Raw genomic sequence first — 21,625 nt, forward strand, 5'->3', positions numbered from 1 at the left:
TAATGGAGATTGTGGAGCTTTATGCCCACTAAGTGTTTGATAAAATGCATAGATGACCAAAGCATGAATATTATTGCTAATATAGAATCCCTTTGACTTGTATTGCTATAGATCAAAGTTGAAAGGGTTGACGAACGTTGTATTACACTCAAAGGCTGGAATTAAGGTATGTGAGGCTAACTATCTACGTTAGGGAATGTTCATGATTCTCCCTATGCCTCATTCTTCATACTTGTCAGCAATTTGACTCAGAATATATAGTTAGCCCTAATTTCATGATATGATATAGAATTGTTATCTTCTAGGGTTGCAGTTACAGAATTCGTTCATGGTTGTCACTTTGAATATCATGAACTCAACACGTAATCTTTATAGACTTATGCATTGTTATCACATGAGTCTCAGTCAGTGTATAACCAGTTATTTGCATGAGTCCCATAATCAGAAACAGTTATCATGCTATCAGCTATAGCCAGTATCAGTTTTGTAAATTGTTAATGTTGAACACCTGTATCTGTACTTTTGGGCCCTAGGCCACAGTTTATGCATACGTATTGCTTGGGCCAGAGGCCACAGTTTTTGTGCACATTATTTGGGCCCTAGGCCACAGTTATATTTACAGTCTTACAGGTGATTCTTCATCCAGAACAGGGAGTACTTCAGCTTCTTGCTTTCCTATTCAGTACAGTTTCAGTTTCAGTTCCAGCATTTTATTGCTTCAGTTGCTTTACATACCAGTACAATTCAAATGTACTGATGTCCCTTTTTATTGCTTGGGGGCCTGCATCTCGCGATGCAGGTAACGACATACAGGTTGACGATCCAGCTAGTTAGGAGTGCACGTATCAGTTACCGGTGAGCCCCAAATTCCTTCGGGGCGTTGTCAGCTATCCAGTTACTTCAGTTTATAGACAGCTCTATTATTCAGTACTCTTAGAGGCTTCATAGACACAGTTCAGAAAGTCAGATATTTATTATGTCAGCCTTGTTGGCAGTTGTTCAATCGTTTTGGTTTAGCCATGTTGGCTACTATCAGATATATTTCAGATTGTCTAAGTATTTTCGCACTATGATTTCAGTCAGACCTTAGTATATCATCATGTGTTTAGTTGTTTCCACATTCAGTTATGTTTTGATGTCACATGTTGATTTAGTCAGCCAGTTGGTTCGCTCGGTCACATGCAGTCAGGCACCGGGTGCTGTGTTACGTCCAGGCCCAGGTTCGGGGCGTGACAAAGCTTGGTATCAGAGCCCTAGGTTTAAGTGTCTTAGGGAGTCTATGAAGTCGTGTCCAGTGGGGTCTCTTTTATATGTGTGAGGGCCCCACACATATAAACAGTTGACCACCAAGACATTCAGGATTTGTTTCACTTCTTTCATACTCTAGATCGTGCAAGATAGAGTAATGCTTTTAGGAATTCTTCTAACTCGTGCGAATTACGTATTTCAGACATGGCTCCAAAAAGGAAGTACAACAAGAAAAATACGGCCACTGGCCAGAGGGCTACCGTTGACGCAGCAACAGAAGGAGGCACTCAGGCCCAGGAAGCCGCCACAGCTAATGCCGCTGCTACGCCTCCCAATACTTTAGATGCAGATGTTAGAGGAGCTATTCAGCTGCTCACTTAAATTTTGGAAAATCAGGCCTAGCGACAGGAAATGGCCCCTAGCTCAGGCGCTAGTAGTGGGTCAAACAGTTATAGGACTCAGGAGTTTATGCGGATGAAGCCGCCAGTGTTCATAGGGTCAAAGAAGGAGGAAGACCCCCAGAATTTCATTGATGGACTCTAGAAAATATTTCGTGTGATGCATGCTACTGATACAGAGGCAGCAGAACTCGGAGCTTTCCAGCTGGAAGATGTGGCCCATATTTGGTATGAGACATGGGAACAGTCCCGAGGGGAGGATGCACCTTCTGCTACTTGGGACGAATTTACAGACGTTTTTATTGAACATTTCATGCCAATTGAGGTTAGAGAAGCCAAGGCTATAGAGTTTGAGAATCTAAGGCAAAAGGACATGACTGTTCAGGACTATTACCTCAAGTTCGTGTCATTGTCCAGACATGCCCCTCACATGGTTCCTGATATGAGAGCCGTGGTTAGAAGATTTATACTTGGGCTTAAACCCGAGTTGCATAGGGATGCCAACACAGTTTCTCAGAACGACCAGATGACTATTTCCAAGATACTGGCATTCGTGCAAGGTAACGAGACAAGAATGAAGGAAGAAGAAGCCCTGCAGAAGCAAAAAGATAAAGAGTTCAGCAAGAGGGCTAAGTCTGCTGGTAATTTCAGTCATGGAGGACCTCAAAGTGATGGCAACCGTCATTTTTTTAAGAATAGGTCATCAAGACCTGCTCCCTCAACAGCTAGTGCTCCATTTCTGAGGTCCAAGTTTAACCAGAAAGACTGGAACTTCGGAACGACAGGATCACATTCACAGGCCAGCGTGACCAACCGTGGTTTTCAACACCCTACTTGCAACACTTGTGGTAAGAGACATTCAGGAGTATGCCGTTTGGGCATGGATGGTTGTTTTGGGTGTGGTCAGCCGGGTCATTTTCTGCGGGATTGTCCGTCTGCAAGACGGAATACCGGAGGTAACAGTAATGTAGCTCAGTCCACAAATTCAGCAGCTCACCAAAATTTCCAAGCCCAGCAGGGGCGCGGAGCAGCAAAGCCCGGTAATACGGGCGGTGGTCAGAATCGTGTGTATGCACTGTTAGGTCGCCAGGATACAGAGGCTCGTGGAGATGTTGTCACAGGTATGCTAACAGTCTTCACCTTCGATGTATTCGCTCTTATGGACCCAGGATCCACTCTTTCTTATGTAACCCCGTATATTGCTAAGAAATTTGGGATATAACCCGAAAAGTTGCAAGAACCTTTCGAAGTATCCACACCGATTGGGGAATCAGTTATAGCTAGGCGTATCTATAGGGGTTGTCCAGTGTTAATCTACCATCGCAGCACCATAGCAGACTTAATAAAATTGGAGATGGTAGATTTTGACGTAATTATGGGTATGGATTGGTTAGAGTCCTGTTATGCCTCTGTGGGTTGTAGAACCAAAACTGTGACATTTGATTTTCCTGATGAACTTATAGAATGGAAAGGTAATTCAGCAGCACCTAGGGGTAGATTTATTTCCTACCTTAGAGCCAGAAAGATGATCTCCAAGGGGTATATTTATCACTTAGTTCGGGTCAGGGATGCAGATACCCAGAATCCAGCTCTTCAGTCAGTACCAGTTGTCAGTGAATTTCCAGAAGTCTTTCCAGATGACCTACCCGGAGTCCCTCCCGATAGGGAAATTGACTTTGGAATTGACCTACTTCCCGGCACTAAGCCGATATCTATTCCGTCGTATTGGATGGCCCCAGCAGAATTAAAGGAGCTAAAAGTTCAGTTGAAGGATCTTCTTGATAAGGGATTTATAAGGCCAAGTGTCTCACCTTGGGGCGCACAGGTCTTGTTTGTCCGAAAGAAGGATGGATCCTTGCGTATGTGTATAGACTACCGCCAGTTGAACAAGGTCACCATTAAAAATAAGTATCCTATTCCCAGAATAGACGACCTATTTGATCAACTTCAGGGTGCTCAGTGTTATTCCAAGATTGACCTCAGATCAGGCTACCATCAGTTAAAAGTTAAGGAAGTTGACATTCCGAAGACCGCTTTCAGAACCCGTTATGGTCATTTTGAATTTCTTGTCATGTCATTTGGGTTGACGAATGCACCAACAGCTTTCATGGATCTTATGAATAGAGTCTTCAAGACTTATCTTGATTTATTCGTCATTGTGTTTATTGATGACATACTGGTGTATTCCCGTAGTGAGACAGATCATGCAGAGCATCTCAGAATAGTGTTGCAGACACTGAAGGATCGTGAGCTTTATGCAAAATTCTCAAAGTGCGAGTTTTGGCTCAAGTTAGTGGCCTTCCTAGGCCATGTAATCTCAGGTGAAGGTGTTAAGGTGGACCTTCAGAAAATTAACGCTGTCAAGAACTGGCCTAGACCCACCTCAGCATCAGACATCAGAAGTTTCTTGGGTCTGGCAGGTTATTATAGGAGTTTTGTTGAGGGATTTTCCTCTATCTCATCTCCGCTGACTAAACTGACTCAGAAGAAAGTCAAATTCCAATGGTCAGATGCTTGTGAGCGAAGCTTTGAAGAGTTGAAGAAGCGATTGACTTCTGCTCCAGTTTTGACGCTGCCAGAGGGAACTGAAGGGTTCGTGGTTTATTGTGATGCTTCGGGAGTTGGTCTTGGATGTGTCTTAATGCAGCATGGTAAGGTTATAGCTTATGCATCTCGTCAGCTCAAGGTTCACGAAAAGAATTATCCGACTCATGACCTAGAGTTGGCAGCTGTAGTTTTTGCACTTAAGATATGGAGTCATTATTTGTATTTAGTGCATGTTGATATTTTCATAGATCATAAAAGCCTGCAGTATATCTTCAAGCAAAGGGAGTTGAATCTTCGGCAAAGGAGATGGCTCGAATTGCTTAAGGATTATGATGTGGATATTCTTTATCATCCGGGGAAAGCGAATGTTGTAGCTGATGCTCTTAGTCGGCGTTCCATGGGAAGTCTAGCCCACGTGGACGAAGATAAGAGAGTTACGACAAAGGAAGTTCACCATTTGGCCAGTCTTGGAGTTCGACTTATGGACTCCGAGGATGGTGGTGTGGTTGTTCAGAATAGGTGTCTTTCCTCTTTAGTCATGGAAGTCAAAGAGAAACAGTTTAATGATCCCTACTTGTTGCAGCTGAAAGAGGGGATTCACAAGCATAAGACAACGGCTTTCGAACAAGGGGGAGATGATGGTACCTTGAGATATCGAGGCAGATTATGTGTTCCAGATGTAGATGGACTCAGAGAGCGAATCATGTCAGAGGCTCACAATTCCAGGTATTCCATTCACCCAGGTTCCACTAAGATGTATCATGATCTTAAGGAGATTTACTGGTGGAACGATATGAAGAAGAATGTGGCAGATTTTGTTGCTAAGTGTTCGACTTGTCAGCAAGTGAAAGCCGAACACCAGAGGCTTGGTGGCTTGGCTCAGAATATTGATATTCCTGTTTGGAAATGGGAAATGATCAATATGGACTTTGTATTAGGTCTACCTCGTTCAGCTAGGAGGCACGACTCTATTTGGGTGATCGTTGATCGGCTTACTAAGTCAGCGCACTTTTTGCCAGTCAAGACCACATATTCAGCAAAAGAATATGCCAAGCTGTATGTTAATGAGATTGTCAGATTGCATGGGACACCAGTGTCCATTATTTCAGATCGTGGTGCTCAGTTCACAGCGAACTTCTGGAAATCCTTTCAGAGAGGATTGGGTACCAAGGTGAACCTCAGCACAGCTTTTCATCCACAAACAGATGGCCAGGCAGAGCGCACTATTCAGACCCTTGAGGACATGTTGCGAGCATGTGTCCTAGATTTCAAGGGTAATTGGGATGACCATTTACCTCTCATCGAGTTTTCCTATAATAACAGTTATCATGCTAGCATTGGAATGTCACCGTTTGAAGCTCTGTATGGGCGAAGGTGCAGATCACCAATTGGTTGGTTTGAAGTAGGTGAAGCAGAGTTGTTAGGACCAGATTTGGTTTATCAAGCTATGGAGAAAGTCAAGTTAATACAGGAGCGTTTGAAAACTGCTCAGAGTCGCCAGAAGTCTTACACAGATGTGAGGCGAAGGGACTTAGAGTTTTTGGTTGATGATTGGGTGTTCCTTAAAGTCTCACCCATGACGGGTGTTATGAGATTTGGCAAGAAAGGGAAGCTCAGTCCCAGATATATTGGACCTTACAGAATTCTGCGAAAGGTTGGTCTAGTAGCTTATGAACTTGAGTTGCCACAAGATTTGGCTGCTGTACACCCAGTGTTTCATGTATCCATGTTGAGGAAGTGTGTAGGAGACCCATCGTTGGTTGTTCCTTCTAATACTATAACCGTTAAGGATGGCCTCACTTATGAGGAGATCCCCGTAGCCATTCTTGATCGTCAAGTTCGCAAGTTGAGAACTAAGGAAGTAGCCTCAGTGAAAGTCCTGTGGAGGAGTCAGAAAGTTGAGGAAGCTACATGGGAAGCTGAGGAGGATATGAAATCCATGTACCCGCACTTGTTTCAGCCGCCAGAAGAGATATATGATGAAGCACCAACATTTTGAGGTATGTAAACTTTCTTTTCATGCTTTTGGTCGTGTGTGGCCAATTTATAGTGCTATTGTGATGTAGCCCTGTGAGGCAATGATATTATGGGTTGTTGTGACAGGTTGGTAGTGTCATATTACAGGGAAAACTCTGGCGAAATTTTTGTAGATCCCGAACGTTTATCATTCGAGGACGAATGATCCCAAGGGGGAGATATTGTAACACCTCGTAGCTTCGGGCGAAAGTTTGACTCATAAGATGATAATATAATGGAACCAATATGAGGGTTATAGGAAGTGTTTTGAAAACTAATTAAGTCATAAGAAATGTCTTTGGGCAAAGAAAAGTTGGAAGCCACTCTACGGGGCATGTTTGCAAGTGAGTTTATAGAAGGTCTTACTTCCAACGACCATAACCCCTCTATTAATTTGGAATTTGGGAAAACTTCCTTGATTAAAGTTGTATCCCTTTGAAATATATTTCCAACGGTATATTATGGGTCTTGAACAGAGCTGTGTATAAAAAGTTATGCCCGTTTTACTAAACAGTGTTCTGTCAGTTTACGGTGGAAACATACGGACCGTAAAAATTATACGGTGGAACATACGGACCGTAAAAATTATACGGGTCGTATATTCCAGCCGTATAATTGGTCAAGAATGTCCAAATCACTGGAATGATTATACGGTATGATATACGGTCCGTAAAATCAGCTTCTTGCTTTCCTATTCAGTACAGTTTCAGTTTCAGTTCCAGTATTTTATTGCTTCAGTTGCTTTACATACCAGTACAATTCAAATGTACTGATGTCCCTTTTTATTGCTTGGGGGCCTGCATCTCGCGATGCAGGTAACGACATACAGGTTGACGATCCAGTTACTTAGGAGTGCACGTATCAGTTACCGGTGAGCCCCAAATTCCTTTGGGGCGTTGTCAGCTATCCAGTTACTTCAGTTTATAGACAACTCTATTATTCAGTACTCTTAGAGGCTTCATAGACACAGTTCAGAAAGTCAGATATTTATTATGTCAGCCTTGTTGGCAGTTGTTCAATCGTTTTGGTTTAGCCATGTTGGCTACTGTCAGATATATTTCAGATTGTCTAAGTATTTCCGCACTATGATTTCAGTCAGACCTTAGTATATCATCATGTGTTTAGTTGTTTCCACATTCAGTTATGTTTTGATATCACATGTTGATTCAGTCAGCCAGTTGGTTCGCTCGGTCACATGCAGTCAGGCACCGGATGTCGTGTTACGTCCAGGCCCAGGTTCGGGGCGTGACACCGCATGTCTGACCCGCGGCCTTTTCTTTTCTGAATTATTTTAAATTTCCCGCCAGTTGTAACAGATTTTGTGAAAGGTTGCAAGCCTTTCACGAAAGGTTGCAAACCTTTTCCCAACTAGTGCATTAATGGCTATAAATTCCAGTTAATACTCGCATTAGTCCTTATGAATTTTCTGATATTCTCTATTCTTCTACTCTCTTAAAAGTTTTCTTTTGTTTGCTCTAATGCCGTTGAGTGGTTCGCCTGACATTGGATTTTTTGGCACCAATACACTGGTGAGTGAAATCTTTCTATCCTGGAAGGATATATTTCACATTCAACCTCAGGTACTTGAGGGGAATAATTTCCTTAAGGGCACACTGTGCATTCAGGGCTGGATTTATGTTCCTTAAAAATATTTTCGCATACTCTTTATGATTTTTTTTAGATTCTGTTTTATATTTGTTTATACTTTCTGATTTTTTAAAGTTACTGGTTTCTTGAAATTTTGCTAAGTTATTGTTTCGAATTACAGATTACTAACAATCATAAGGAAATTACATATTTTATATATTAATCTATATTCTGTTTTGGAGATTAAAACTTGTGTGGTTTTCTACTCCATATGAAATTTCGTATTCTGACTTGAAGATATAAAAACTTAGTTGGAATATTAAAATTCATACTTGAACAACGATTTGAAGAACATAAAAACTTCGTCGTCGTTGTTGTGAAAAGTTGCTATTCTGATTATTAAAACAGTTAGTCAATTTTAACAGTGAAAAGAAATGGCAATTGAAAGCGCTACTACTTCTGCGACTGTTGCGGCAACAAGCCAAACTGAATTACCACCAGCAGAAAAACCAGAAAAAATTTCTTGAGCCAACTTCAAAGGATGGAAGCAAAGGGTGTTCTTTTGGCTTACCACTCTTGGTATGCAGAATTTCACCAATGAAGACCCTCCTATGCCTGCCGCCGATATGCCGGCCAATAAAAAATTTATGATTGCTGAGGCATGGAAACAGGAAGATTTTCTATGCAAGGGCTACATCCTAAGTGCTTTGGAGGATGATCTGTACAACGTCTACAATGCTATGAAAACTTCTAAAGAATTATGGGATGCACTTGAGAAGAAGTATAAGACTGAAGACGCATGCTTGAAAAAATTTGTGGTTGCTAAATTTCTAGACTATAAAATGATAGACAGCAGAATCGTTGGAACCCAAGTTCAAGAGCTTCAACTTATTTTCCATTACATTATTACTGAAGGTATGGTAGTTAATGAAGAATTTCATGTGGCTGCAATGATTGAAAAGTTGCCTCCTTCGTGGAGAGATTTAAAAAATTATCTAAAGCACAAGAGCAAAGAAATGAAGTTGGAAGATCTTATGATTCGTCTCAAGATTGTGGAAGATAACAAAACAGCCGAGAAGAAGTCGCATGGGAATTTAACGGTTATGGGAGCGAATATCGTTGAAGAGGATGCCCCAAAAACTAAGAAAAGAAAGAAATCCACCGGACAAAAGAAGGAGCAAGCTAAGAAAAAAGTCAAGAGCAACAGCTATAATTGTGGGAAAGCTAGCCACAAAGCCCCAGATTGTCGTCTCCCGAAAAAAGACAAGCCAATATGGTAGAGAAGAATGATGACATGGATGATCTGTGTGCAATGCTATCGGAGTGCAATTTGGTTAGAAATGCAAAGGAGTGGTGGCTTGATTCTGGTTCCACTCAACATGTTTGCTCTATAAAAGAAGCATTTGCAATTTACGCACCTGCTGGACCTGAAGAGGGACTGTTTATGGGAAATACTGCAATAGCCAAGGTTGAAGGATATAGGAAGATACTTCTGAAGATGACGTTCGGCAAGGTGCTGACTCTTAACAACTTTCTGAACGTTCCAACAATTAGGAAGAATTTAGTTTTAGCTGGACTACTCGTCAAAAAGGAGTTTAAGTGCATGCTTGTTAGTGAGAAAATTGTAATAAGTAAGAATGATATGTTCATAGGAAAGGGATATCTCACCAAGGGCCTTTCCAAACTAAATGTAATGGTTGTTGATAGTATTAATAAGAATTCAGCTTCGTCTTACTTATTGGAGTCAAATGATTTATGACATGTTCGTTTAGGACATTCAACTACAAAATTTTGTGAAAATTGATTAATTTAGAAGTATTCCTTAAATTCGAGTGTAATAAATCAAAATGTGAAATCTGTGTTGAATCTAAGGTTGTTAAACATCCATATAAGTTTATTGATAGGAATTCAAATCATTTAGACTTAATCCACACAGATATATGTGATATGAAGTCAATACAATCTCGCGGTGGGAAAAAGTATTTTATAACTTTTATTGATGATTGCACTCGATATTGTTATGTGTATTTGCTTAATAGTAAGGATGAAGCAATTGATTTATTTAACCAATACAAGAACGAAGTGGAAAATCAATTGAATAAAAAGATAAAAGTGATTAGAAGTGATAGGGGTGGAGAATACGAATCTCCTTTTGCACAGATATGTTTAGAATATGGAATTATTCATCAAACTACTACCCCCTACACACCACAATCAAATGGAATTGGGGAAAGGAAAAACCAAACATTAAAGGAAATGATGAATGTGATGTGCCACGAAATTACGGGATATTCGATGCTAATTCCTTATGCTTTTGTGACTCTTCAAGCACTTTTGTTGTTACTTTTTGTGTATTTATGTTATTTTGTAGGATAAGATGCCCGGAGAGCATAACGGAGCAAAATAGAGCAAAAATAGAACAAGAAGCACTTTCTGGCAGCACATACTAGTAGCACTTGCTGTAGCATGTTGTGCATGCGAGAAGCATGTTGTACAGCATGTGCTGACAGAGATATTTGCACAACATGCTACTGTTTGGCACAACATGCGACTGGCATGTTGCACATGCGACACAAGATGCGAGTAGCATGTTGTGCACGCAGGGTATTTTTGTCCAGATTTTGTTCCCGTTTTGTCACTTCTATAAATAGAATGCTAGGGTTTGTAAAACTCATCTTTGGTCATTTCATACAAGTTTTGGAGACTAGGTTCCTACACCACACTTTGGGGTTGAAGATTTGAAGATTTGGTTGAGCATTTCTTAAACCTTTAATTCATTTCTTCAATTCCTTGCTTTGTATTGTATATCTAAGTGTGTAGTATTTATTGAATCTTGTTTATGGAAATATTCTATGTTTAAAGTGTTGGATGAAACTCTTGTTTTTCTTATGTATTTAATGATTTTTATTGCTATTGAAATGGGTCTCTGTTGATTTAATTAATCTTGTTCTTTAATGTTTCTTAAGGGATTAGTTAACCCTAAGACTCGTCCATTTACTTTGATTGAGCTCGGAAGAGGAAATCTAGGTTGGAAAAGATTAATTAACAAGAATTTGGATCATTAAAACCCATCTAATAACTTGAGATAGGAATAGGAAAGTTACTTGAGATTCAATTGGTTGTGCTTGATATCACACTCCAAGGCTTGAAAAAGCTTAGAGCGAAATTCATTGATTTGGTTGGAAGACTTTCAATGAGATTTTAGAAACCATTATCTATTAACATAAACCCGCTCTTAGTTGTAATATCATAAAATATATTGGATCGTTACTTGAGAGCTCCTTGTATTCAAGCTTGTGACCATTAATCATTTTACCCCTTTTTTAGGTTAGTTTACATTTCCGTATTAGTTATAATTTTCTCAAAAATCAAAATACTATCTATCGTTTGGCTTAGCTTGGTTAGTGAAAGTTCCTTACTTTCTTAATCGCCTAGTATATTATTCCCTGTGGGATCGACCCCAACTCATAGTTGGGTAAATTATATTGCATACGACCGTGTATACTTTCTCTTTGAGGAGTGGATTTGGACGTTATCAATTTTAGCGCCGTTGTCGGGGAACAATTTGGCGTATTTGGGTTAGTTTGGGAGTTAAGCTAACTTGCTTTGGTCCAAACTTGTGAATATTTGTGTAGTTGTTTCTTTGCTTTATTTTTTTATATATATAAAAAAATAGCATCATACAATGAAAATTGGTCGGATGGTAGTTGTTCATACTTTGATGACCATTGTCTTTATTTTGGAGGACCACACTCATGCCAAAATTGTTTGAATTCTCCCGGGGACGGATTGTGCGCACAATCCCAAACCTATGAGTGGAGTATTTGTGATAGGTGTGGTGGTCAAAATGGTCATTGGGATAATTGTGCTTATTTTTCCTTCCCTTCCCCGAACCCCCACAATGACTATTCTAGCTTTGATTTTGATGATAGTAGGGATATTGAAGTGGAAGAAGCCTCAAATGCTCAAAATGAGAGGATAATGCTCATGTTGGAGATCATCCTTGAAAAAGTGAAAAAGCAGGACTTAGCGGTTAATGACTTGAGGCAACCACTTGATGACTTGAGGCAAGCAATTAATTGCAATGACAAAGCTATTCACACCTTGGAGGATCAAATGAAATTATTGGTTGAGACTCATAATGCTCAACAACTTGAGGTTGTTTAAAGTAAACAAGAAAGTGGCCAAAACATGAATTTCTCCAAGGGTGGATTTTTACAAGCTTTGAATGACTCTCAACTTGAAGAAGGCCTTGGCAAAGTGGAAATTGTGAGCCAAGATTGGCTTATGACTCAAGCTCAACAACTTGAAGCCTATGGGGATCATCGTGAAGGCATTTCAAGGATGGTGGAACAATTTTTAAAAATTCATGTTGAGCAAAGTCAAAAGTTGAAGAAACTTGAAATTGCTATCCGTGACTTGAAAGCCGAATTGAATGCAAAAGTTGAGGTATGCAATGCTCAACATCAAATAGTCATGGATAGTAGTTTTAAGTTGGTTTCCAATGAAAAAGTGGTCAAGATTGATTTTCAAGAGCTAATGATGAATTGCCAACCGACCAACCCAAGAATAATGCAAGATGCCGAAGTTGAAGAAATGATACTAGAGTTGAATAAAAAGGTTTAAAAAATAATTTTTGAGGACTCTAGTTCATTTGTGGGTGAGGATGTCAAAAATGTAGCGAATTTGAAAATGGAGCGCCTTAGACCACATTCCAACCATTTTTCAACATTATGCTTGGTTAGTGAAATGGAAGTTGAACTAACCGAGCCTATGGAGAATTTTGGAGATGAAGAAGAAAGCGTTTTCATTTTGAAGTTTGCTATGCCAAGAAGACAAAATGGCATGCCTCACTTACGGGCCAAGAAGTGCAAAATGCGACACCCGAGAGTTGGTCTCTTTGCTTTCCTACCACTGCCTCACGAGCATCACCGAAATCTTGATTCAAAGTTGGGCGCAAATTTATATCTTCTAAATATAGGGAAAAGTGGTAAAGGTAACCGTCATGCCGCGACGTTAACTTAAGCGCTTGGTGGGAGGCAACCCATCGTTTTAAAAATTTTAAATCATTTTTTTTAGAATAGCTTAGTAGATTATTTTTGACTAATCCACAAAGTTTTAGAATTTTTTGAGTTGTTTTGAGCAGGTCGGGTTTTCAGAGCAGCCCCAAACCAGTAGTTGCTGCTGAAAAAAAAAAGTTTTCAGGTGACATCACCTGCGATTCGCAGGTTATGCCTGCGAGTCGCAGGTGCTGACAAAAAAAATTTATTTGCCCTCAAACTATTTTATGTTTTTTTATTATTATGTGCAGTGAGGACACTGCAATGTTTGTAGTTGGGGGTGGCATGTGGTAGTACATTATATTTTGGTTATGCATAAATTGTGTCCTTGCTGGGCTTTTTTCTTATATATGGATAGTGTGTGCCCTTGTCGGGCTTTTGTCTTATATATGGATATTGTGTGCCCTTGCCGGGTTTGTTTTGTGACTGTTGGTGTGGCTGTGGATAGACGTTGTTGTAAATGGAACTTGCTCAAATTTTTGAAGATTTTGTTTTATTGGCGTGTTGTGGATTAGTCACTTTTATTATTTTATTTTCTTTCTTAGCTTCTTTCATTAGTCTTGTAGTTTAGGTGTAGGTGATCCCTTGAGGAAAAATATGGAAACTCTTGGCTTGTTTGGTATTAATAGAGTTAGTCTCTTACATGTGAAATTGAAATGCGAATACCCCTCCAAATTGTTTTGTGGAAGTTAAAAATCAAGGTGCATAGGAAAGAATGATTTTTGTGACAACTTTTTGGCTCATTTTGTGACTCTTTACCTACTAGTTGTGTTTACTTTGGATTATGAGATATTGCACTAGTTGTTCTTGCTTAGGAAGTGAAATTGATCCATCTTAACTAGTTCATATGCCATGTGTGGTGAGTATATGGATTATGATAGATTGGTGATATTCAAAAATTTCAAGTTGAGTCAAATGAGCATATCTAGTAAGCCAGTGGTTTTGAGTCACTTATTGAGGCTTGAGTGTTGTCGCTTGATTGTTTTGAAACTCCATTGCATTCTTGAAATTGTATTTTGAAATGAGGGAGTTATTTGGTTAAAGTTTCACATGCTTGTAGCCTAACTATTTGTACCAATCAAAGTCATGTTTTTGTGCCTAAAGTGGATCCTCATTGAGATTTTGATTTTGATTTGCTTGAGGACAAGCAAAGACTTTAAGTTGGGGGAGTTGATGTGCCGCGAAATTACGGGATATTAGATGCTAATTCCTTAAGCTATGTGACTCTTCAAGCACTTTTGTTGTTACTTTTTGTGTATTTATGTTGTTTTGTAGGATAAGATGCCCGGAGAGCATAACGGAGCAAAATAGAGCAAAAATAGAACAAGAAGCACTTTCTGGCAGCACATACTAGTAGCACTTGCTGCAGCATGTTGTGCATGCGAGAAGCATGTTGTACAGCATGTGCTGACAGAGATATTTGCACAACATGCTACGGTTTGGCACAACATGCGACTGGCATGTTGCACATGCGACACAAGATGCGAGTAGCATGTTGTGCACGCAGGGTATTTTTGTCTAGATTTTGTTCCCGTTTTGTCACTTCTATAAATAGAATGCTAGGGTTTGTAAAACTCATCTTTGGCCATTTCATACAAGTTTTGGAGACTAGGTTCCTACACCACACTTTGGGGTTGAAGATTTGAAGATTTGGTTGAGCATTTCTTAAACCTTTAATTCATTTCTTCAATTCCTTGCTTTGTATTGTATATCTAAGTGTGTAGTATTTATTGAATCTTGTTTATGGAAATATTCTATGATTAAAGTGTTGGATGAAACTCTTATTTTGCTTATGTATTGAATGATTTTTATTGCTATTGAAGTGGGTCTTTGTTGATTTAATTAATCTTGTTCTTTAATGTTTCTTAAGGGATTAGCTAACCCTAAGACTCGCCCATTTACTTTGATTGAGCTCGGAAGAGGAAATCTAGGTTGGAAAAGATTAATTAACAAGAATTTGGATCATTAAAACCCATCTAATAACTTGAGATAGGAATAGGAAAGTTACTTGAGATTCAATTGGTTGTGCTTGATATCACACTCCAAGGCTTGAAAAAGCTTAGAGCGAAATTCATTGATTTGGTTGGAAGACTTTCAATGAGATTTTAGAAACCATTATCTATTAACATAAACCCGCTCTTAGTTGTAATATCATAAAATATATTGGATCGTTACTTGAGAGCTCCTTGTATCCAAGCTTGTGGTCATTAATCATTTTACCCGCTTTTTAGGTTAGTTTACATTTCCGCATTAGTTATAATTTTCTCAAAAATCAAAATATTATCTATCGTTTGGCTTAGCTTGGTAAGTGAAAGTTCCTTACTTTCTTAATCGCCTAGTATATTGTTCCCTGTGGGATCGACCCCGACTCATAGTTGGGTAAATTATATTGCATACGACTGTGTACACTTTCTCTTTGAGGAGTGGATTTGGACGTTATCAGAATGCTTTATTAATAAGTTTCGGTTTACCGCAGAGCTTATGGGGGGAAGCTATCCTTACAGCTAATCGAATACTCAACAGGATGCCCCACAGCAAAACACAATATATTCCATATGAACTATGGAAAAGAAGAAAACCCAACTTGAGATATTTTAAAGTGTGGGGTGTTTAGTGATACGCCCAAATTACACCTTTAATATCAGGAGTAAGCGGTCGTTGTCAAATATAGAACCAACGAGGTTGGGGTCGAATCCCACAGAGAATACAATGAAGAAATATACTTAATAAGTGTAACACCAGACTATTAGTCTATATTTCAAGGGAAAGGGGAATATAATAGTGGTTTGATTGTTGTTTGTTCATTAAAGACTAAGAATGGTTATAAGATGTAAACTATTGGTAAATGGGACTAAGGTTGTGGTTCCAATGGAAAGTAATGCGATTGGGTATCAATTCAACTTATTTATATGCCTAAGTGCATTAAACCAAGGGTCACGCGAGTCTTGCCAAAAGTTTTCCAACCAAATTAGCAAATTTCAGCCTAGGATTTTTCAAGCCCTAGAATGTTTTATAAGAGAACACCCATGTAGCCTCAACTAGCTTTCCTATTCCTAGCTCAACCTATTAGATGGATTTAATGACCCAAATTGTTGCTATTAACTCTTTTTCTAACCTCTACTTTCTTTTCCAAGCAAAGTAATGGTATTAAGGCACAAGTGACGTTGTACACCATCACAAGACGTTAATGCTTGAAGAGTTAATAGAAAACACCATTAGCATATAAATGTAGTGTGAGTATGAAACCCAATCACATAACTAACACATTTGGTCCCACAACCTTAGCTAAAAAGATTAGCTAATAATATTCATTAAAGGTAAAGCAATAAGGTAAAGTGTATTCATAAAGCTTACAAAAGTATTGGATGGAGAAGATGACAAAAGCCAAAAGGAATCTCTTAAAGGCTTCACCAACCAATAATAAATGAGCTCCACAAAAATCTAGGCTAATAATTTGTACGATGATGAGTACAAAATCCTAAAAAATCTATTTATAGAATGTCCAAAACGGGAACAATTTCTAGACAAAAATGCCCCTCGCATCTGGTGCGAATCACACTTGGTGTCGCATGTGCAACCTGCGAGTCGCAGGTTGCACCAAATCATCGCAGGTGTCGCATCTTCAATCAGCTGTGGTGCAGCATCTGTGGCATAGGATGCGACTCGCAGGTACCACCTGCGACTCGCATGTGGTGCACCACAGTCCTGTTTTCTTTGGCCATCTCTGTCAACAGATGCTGCACTACCTGCGACTCGCTTGCAGTATCTGCGATTCACAAGTGATGCCCTGGTTCAATTCAACTGTTTTTTGCTTCATTTTGCCTCAAGTTGCTTTCAGCACATGTTACTCTACAAATTAACACAAAAACACGAGAAACGACATCAAAAGTACTTGGGGATTTACAAAAGACTAAGTAGTTGGCGTCGAATGTGCTATAATTTCACGACACATCAACACCCCCAAACTTATAGTTTTGCTTGTCCTCAAGCATTTAAAACAGAACTACAATATATGCCAATTGCTAAGGTACTACAATGATGATCGTGATCAGTAAAAACATAATCATTTAAAATATGAGTTCCCCTCCCTCTTGTTGCGAAACATGGTGCCTTTCCTCAAAGGGCAAGCATTAACCAACTACTGCACTCGGTGACACAATGTTACTCTATCTTTTAAGGAAACGGCTTCAAATGAAGCGTCAAGAAGTAATTCTTTAGTTGAGCTTAGTAATCCATATGCTCTCATAAAAGACCAAAGAAAGTCCCACACACACATATTCACAAATAGCAACTGGGACAAAAGACGAATAAGGGGAGAACAACTCACACTCAGAAAAGATAATGTACAAATACAAAAATGTGGTGCCATAAGCTTTCCCTTTAAGTACTTCTCCACTAATGTAAACACACTATATTCAAAATCAATTAGGACTTGCGAGTCATAGCTAAGGTTCGGGGTTAAGGTAGGTTGTAATTTAGGTAAGAGTGACTTGACGTCTCCCTAAGCATTTTCGAACACGCTTCCTTCACCTAATCCGTCCCTTCTTCAGCATTTAAGCATTACCCGCCCATTCGTGCCTCCTTTAGCCAATATCGTTATTGCTTCTCTAGTTTTCCCATTTATTTGTTACGTCACAACCATTATTCACGCCCTTGTATTCACTGCTAAACATAAAATTTATATGTACCTATACACACCTTTCTATACACATATATCTGCATATACATTTTTTTTGCCAGCTACCACCCCCAAACTTAAGCGCTTTAGCCTATTTTAGCGTACCACATCAAAGCAACAGGTACCAAGATTATCAGCCAATGTCAGAAAATGCCAGAAGTGGACAACCAAAAATGATAGACCACTTAAAAATTCCAACGTCTAAACATATAAAATTACTCACGCATGAGAGTAAGCACTTGAAATGTTTATTATGCCTCCCTGTATCATAATTAAACTCCTCGTAATGATCCAAAACATGTATCAGTCGTGTTGGGCCATTCAACAGAGGCAAGTGTGGGACGCATGCTATCTGTTTATTTATGAGTCGAACAATGATAATCTAGGAATTGGATTATCCTAAATGGAAGATATAAATAGGTTCACAACAAAAATATTCTCATGGCATTGAATGCAGAGTGTCATCTGAAACATAATTTGCTTCTCAGGTAAGGTTCACACCTTATAAACAGATGGCCCTGAGGTCATCCCCTCTTTGCCTACTTGAATTCCAAAGATCAATTTACAATGAGATATTGGTATGTGAATGATGAAAAACAACACTTTTATCCGTACAGCGCTTGTTTAATGAGGTCAGTAACCTGATCAAAAGCAAATGAATTATTAAAAATTAGAGATACCATAAAGACAGTATGTGAAGCTCATGTGCCATAGATAGATAGAACTCTTTCAGGCCAGCTAAAACTAAGGAATTTCTAGCTTCCACATAAGACAGAAATTCCTTCAGAATTTGCACTTCTTCTTGAAAATGTGATGAGCTTCCAAGAGAAGCAATAACTTTCTACTATGCTAGCATTCCTAGTTGAGCACATCATCCCTCCAATAGCACAAGAACCTCATCCAAAACTTAAACTTAGCTATCACTAGACAAAGTCACATATTCCAATAAATGTTTTTCATTACTCAATAGTGCTATTATGTGTAGCCGAAAAAAAAACTTGTTGTCCTTACCAACTCAGACACCAGGAGAACCAAAGCTAACATCAAAGAATGCTTTAAAGAACTATAACGAACTACTGATGGTTTAATACTACCATGATTGCTTCCTATGTCTACGATATTCTTAGATCATTTACTTACCTGTTTAAAGGTACTAAGGTACTAGGGTCATGTTCTCGGACGAGGGTGAGGGTTGGAGGGGGTAGGTGGGTTAAGGCAGTCTCTAGTCTGCGAGTAGGGTCTTGGAATATTGGGACTCTAAGGGGGAAGTCCATCGCACTAGTTAGTAGGCCTGTGCACTAATCGGTTCGGTTCGGTTTTGGCCATTATCGAGTTGAAATTTTGAATTTCGACTTTCTAAAATTTTCAATCAAACTCGATCCATTCTAGGTTCAATTCGATTCGTTTTTTTACTATTTCGGTTCGGTTACACAAATCGATTTGTTCGGTTTATTCGAAATTTAAACAAGTAACTATTTCATTTCAATTTTAGAGTAAACATAACAAAAAATCATGAGATCCTAAATTTGCAGCCTTATAACCAAGATATTAACCAAGAAAAAATCATAAACTTACAAGCATAATAGCATATAAATAGCAAAACAAGAGCTTGAAAACTTGTGCAAGCATACAAATCCACCAACACCACATTACATATATCAAATTAGTCATATTAGTCAGTTGTGCCATATAAATTCGGTTTGTTCGGATCGGTTCGGTTGATAATTGAAGCCAACCGTATCCGAACCGTTAAACCGTAATATTTTACAATTGCATTTGTAAATTGAAATCGAATTGTATTATCCAAATTAAATTATCCGAATTGTTTCGAATCGGTTCGAAAATTCGGATTGAACCGATTTGTGCACAGGCCTACTAGTTAGGATTCTTAAGAAGAGGAGGATTAATATAGCTTGTGTCCAGGAGACTAAATGGGTAGGATCCGGGGCTAAAGATGTGGACGAGTATAAGTTATGGTTCTCAGGTAGGTCGAGGGATAGGAATGGGGTAGGCATTTTAGTAGATAATGACTTAAGAGACCAGGTAGTAGGGGTTAAGAGGGTCAGTGATAGGTTGATGATGATTAAGCTGGTCGTTGGAGGGTTTATTTTGCACATTATTAGTGCTTATGCGCGGCAAACGGGCTTGGGCGAGGAGGAGAAAAGACGTTTTTGGTAGGATTTGGACGAGATGATGGGAGGTATACCGCCAACTGAGAAGCTATTCATCTGAGGAGATTTCAATGGGCACATTGGGTCAATTTCGGGGGGATATGATGATGTGCATGGAGGTTGTGGTTTCGGGGACAGGAACGGAGGAGGAGTTGCACTGTTGGATTTCGCAAAAGTCTTTAGGCTGGTGGTAGCCAATTCGAGTTGGTAACCTTTCGTAGTTCAGTGGCTAAGACGCAGATAGACTTTTTACTCCTTAGGAGGGACGATAAAGGTCTTTGTAAAGACTGCAGGTGATTCTGAGTGAGAATATAACGACCCAGCATAAGCTCTTGGTGATGGATTTGGAAATCAAGATGAGAAAGAGAAAGAGGATCGTGGATGACAGGCCTAGGATCAAATGGGGGAGTTTGACCAAGACGGGTGCCCTGGAGATGGGGGAGAAGTTGATGACTATGGGAGCCTAGGAGAGTAGTGGGGAGGCAACCAACATGTGGGATAGGACGGCCAGTTGCATTAGTGAAGCAGCTAGAGAGGTGCTGGGAGTCTCGAATGGTAGCCATGGTCGGCACCGAGGGGACTGGTGGTGGAATGGAGAAGTTCAAGAGAAGGTGAAAGCTAAGAAGGTGGCGTATGCGAAGTTGGTAGGCAGCAAGGATGATGAGGAGAAGCGAACAAATAGGGAATTGTATAAGACGGCGAGGAAAGAGGCAAAGTTAGCGGTTACGGAGGCAAAGACAACAACTTTTGAATGCCTGTATGCAGAACTAGAGGACAAAGACAGGGATAAGAAGTTGTACCGACTAGCCAAGGCGAGGGAGAGGAGGGCGCCTGACTTGGACCAAGTGAAGTTCATCAACGACGAGGATGGCAGGGTACTGGTGGAGGACACTATCATTAGACGGAGATTGCAGTCATACTTCCACAAACTCTTGAACGACGAAGGGGACAAAGATATTGTGTTGGGAGATTTGGAGTACTCCGAGAGGTGTCCTGATTTTGGATATTGTAGGAGTATAAAGGTTGAGTAAGTTAAGGGTGTTGTTCGTAGGATGAGTAGGGGAAGAGCGATCGGGCCCGATGAGATTTCTTGGGAGTTTTGGAAGACAACAGGCATGACAGGTTTGGAGTGGTTAACTCGGTTATTTAATGTCATCTTTAAGACGGATAAGATTCCCGAAGAATGGAACTGCAGTACAATGATTCCATTATACAAGAACAAGGGAGACATTTAAAGTTGCAATAACTACAGAGGGATCAAGTTGCTAAGCCACACTATGAAAGTGTGGGAAAGGGTGGTGGAGAGGCGTGTCTATCTCAGAGAACTAGTTCGGATTCATTCCGGGGCGCTCAACTACAAAAGCTATTCATCTTATACGGAGACTGGTGGAGCAGTATAGGGAGAGGGAGAGGGACCTGCACATGGTATTCATCGACCTAGAAAAGGCATACAACAAAGTGTCGAGCGAGGTTCTATGGAGATGCTTGGAGGCTAGAGGTGTACCTGTGGCTTATATTAAGGTGATCAAGGACATGTATGATGGGGCCGAGACTAGGGTAAGGACTATGGGAGGAGACTCAGAGCACTTTTCAGTGATGATGGGATTGCACCAGGGATCAGCTCTTAGCCCATTTTTATTTTCCTTGGTGATGGATGGATTGACGCGGCAAATTCAAGGTGAGGTGCCATGGTGTATGTTATTTGAGGATGACATAGTCCTGATTGACGAGTCTCGCAGCGGAGTTAACGCTAAGCTGGAGGTTCGAAGACAAACTCTGGAGTCTAAAGGGTTCAAGTTGAGTAGGACCAAGACAGAGTACTTGGAGTGCAAGTTCAGTGATATAGTGCATGAGGCAGACATTGAAGTAAAGCTTGGCACCCAAGTCATACAGAAGAAAGATAGTTTCAAGTATCTTGGA

At 39.9% G+C, this 21,625-nt stretch overlaps 1 protein-coding gene across 1 annotated transcript; it reads left to right on the plus strand.

Moving 5' to 3' along the window:
* Positions 1-2,220: 2,220 nt before the first annotated feature.
* LOC132631389 (uncharacterized) lies at positions 2,221-5,676 on the plus strand (the record flags this gene model as incomplete). The annotated part of the gene is made up of 4 exons (XM_060346965.1): positions 2,221-2,757; positions 3,526-4,252; positions 4,556-4,641; positions 5,467-5,676. Coding segments are annotated over exons 1-4 (1,560 nt in total), but the record flags the coding sequence as incomplete, so codon positions are not given.
* Between the last annotated feature and the right edge of the window lie 15,949 nt (positions 5,677-21,625).

The sequence above is a fragment of the Lycium barbarum genome, chromosome 3 (genome assembly GCF_019175385.1).
Source record: "Lycium barbarum isolate Lr01 chromosome 3, ASM1917538v2, whole genome shotgun sequence".
Taxonomy (NCBI): domain Eukaryota; kingdom Viridiplantae; phylum Streptophyta; class Magnoliopsida; order Solanales; family Solanaceae; genus Lycium; species Lycium barbarum.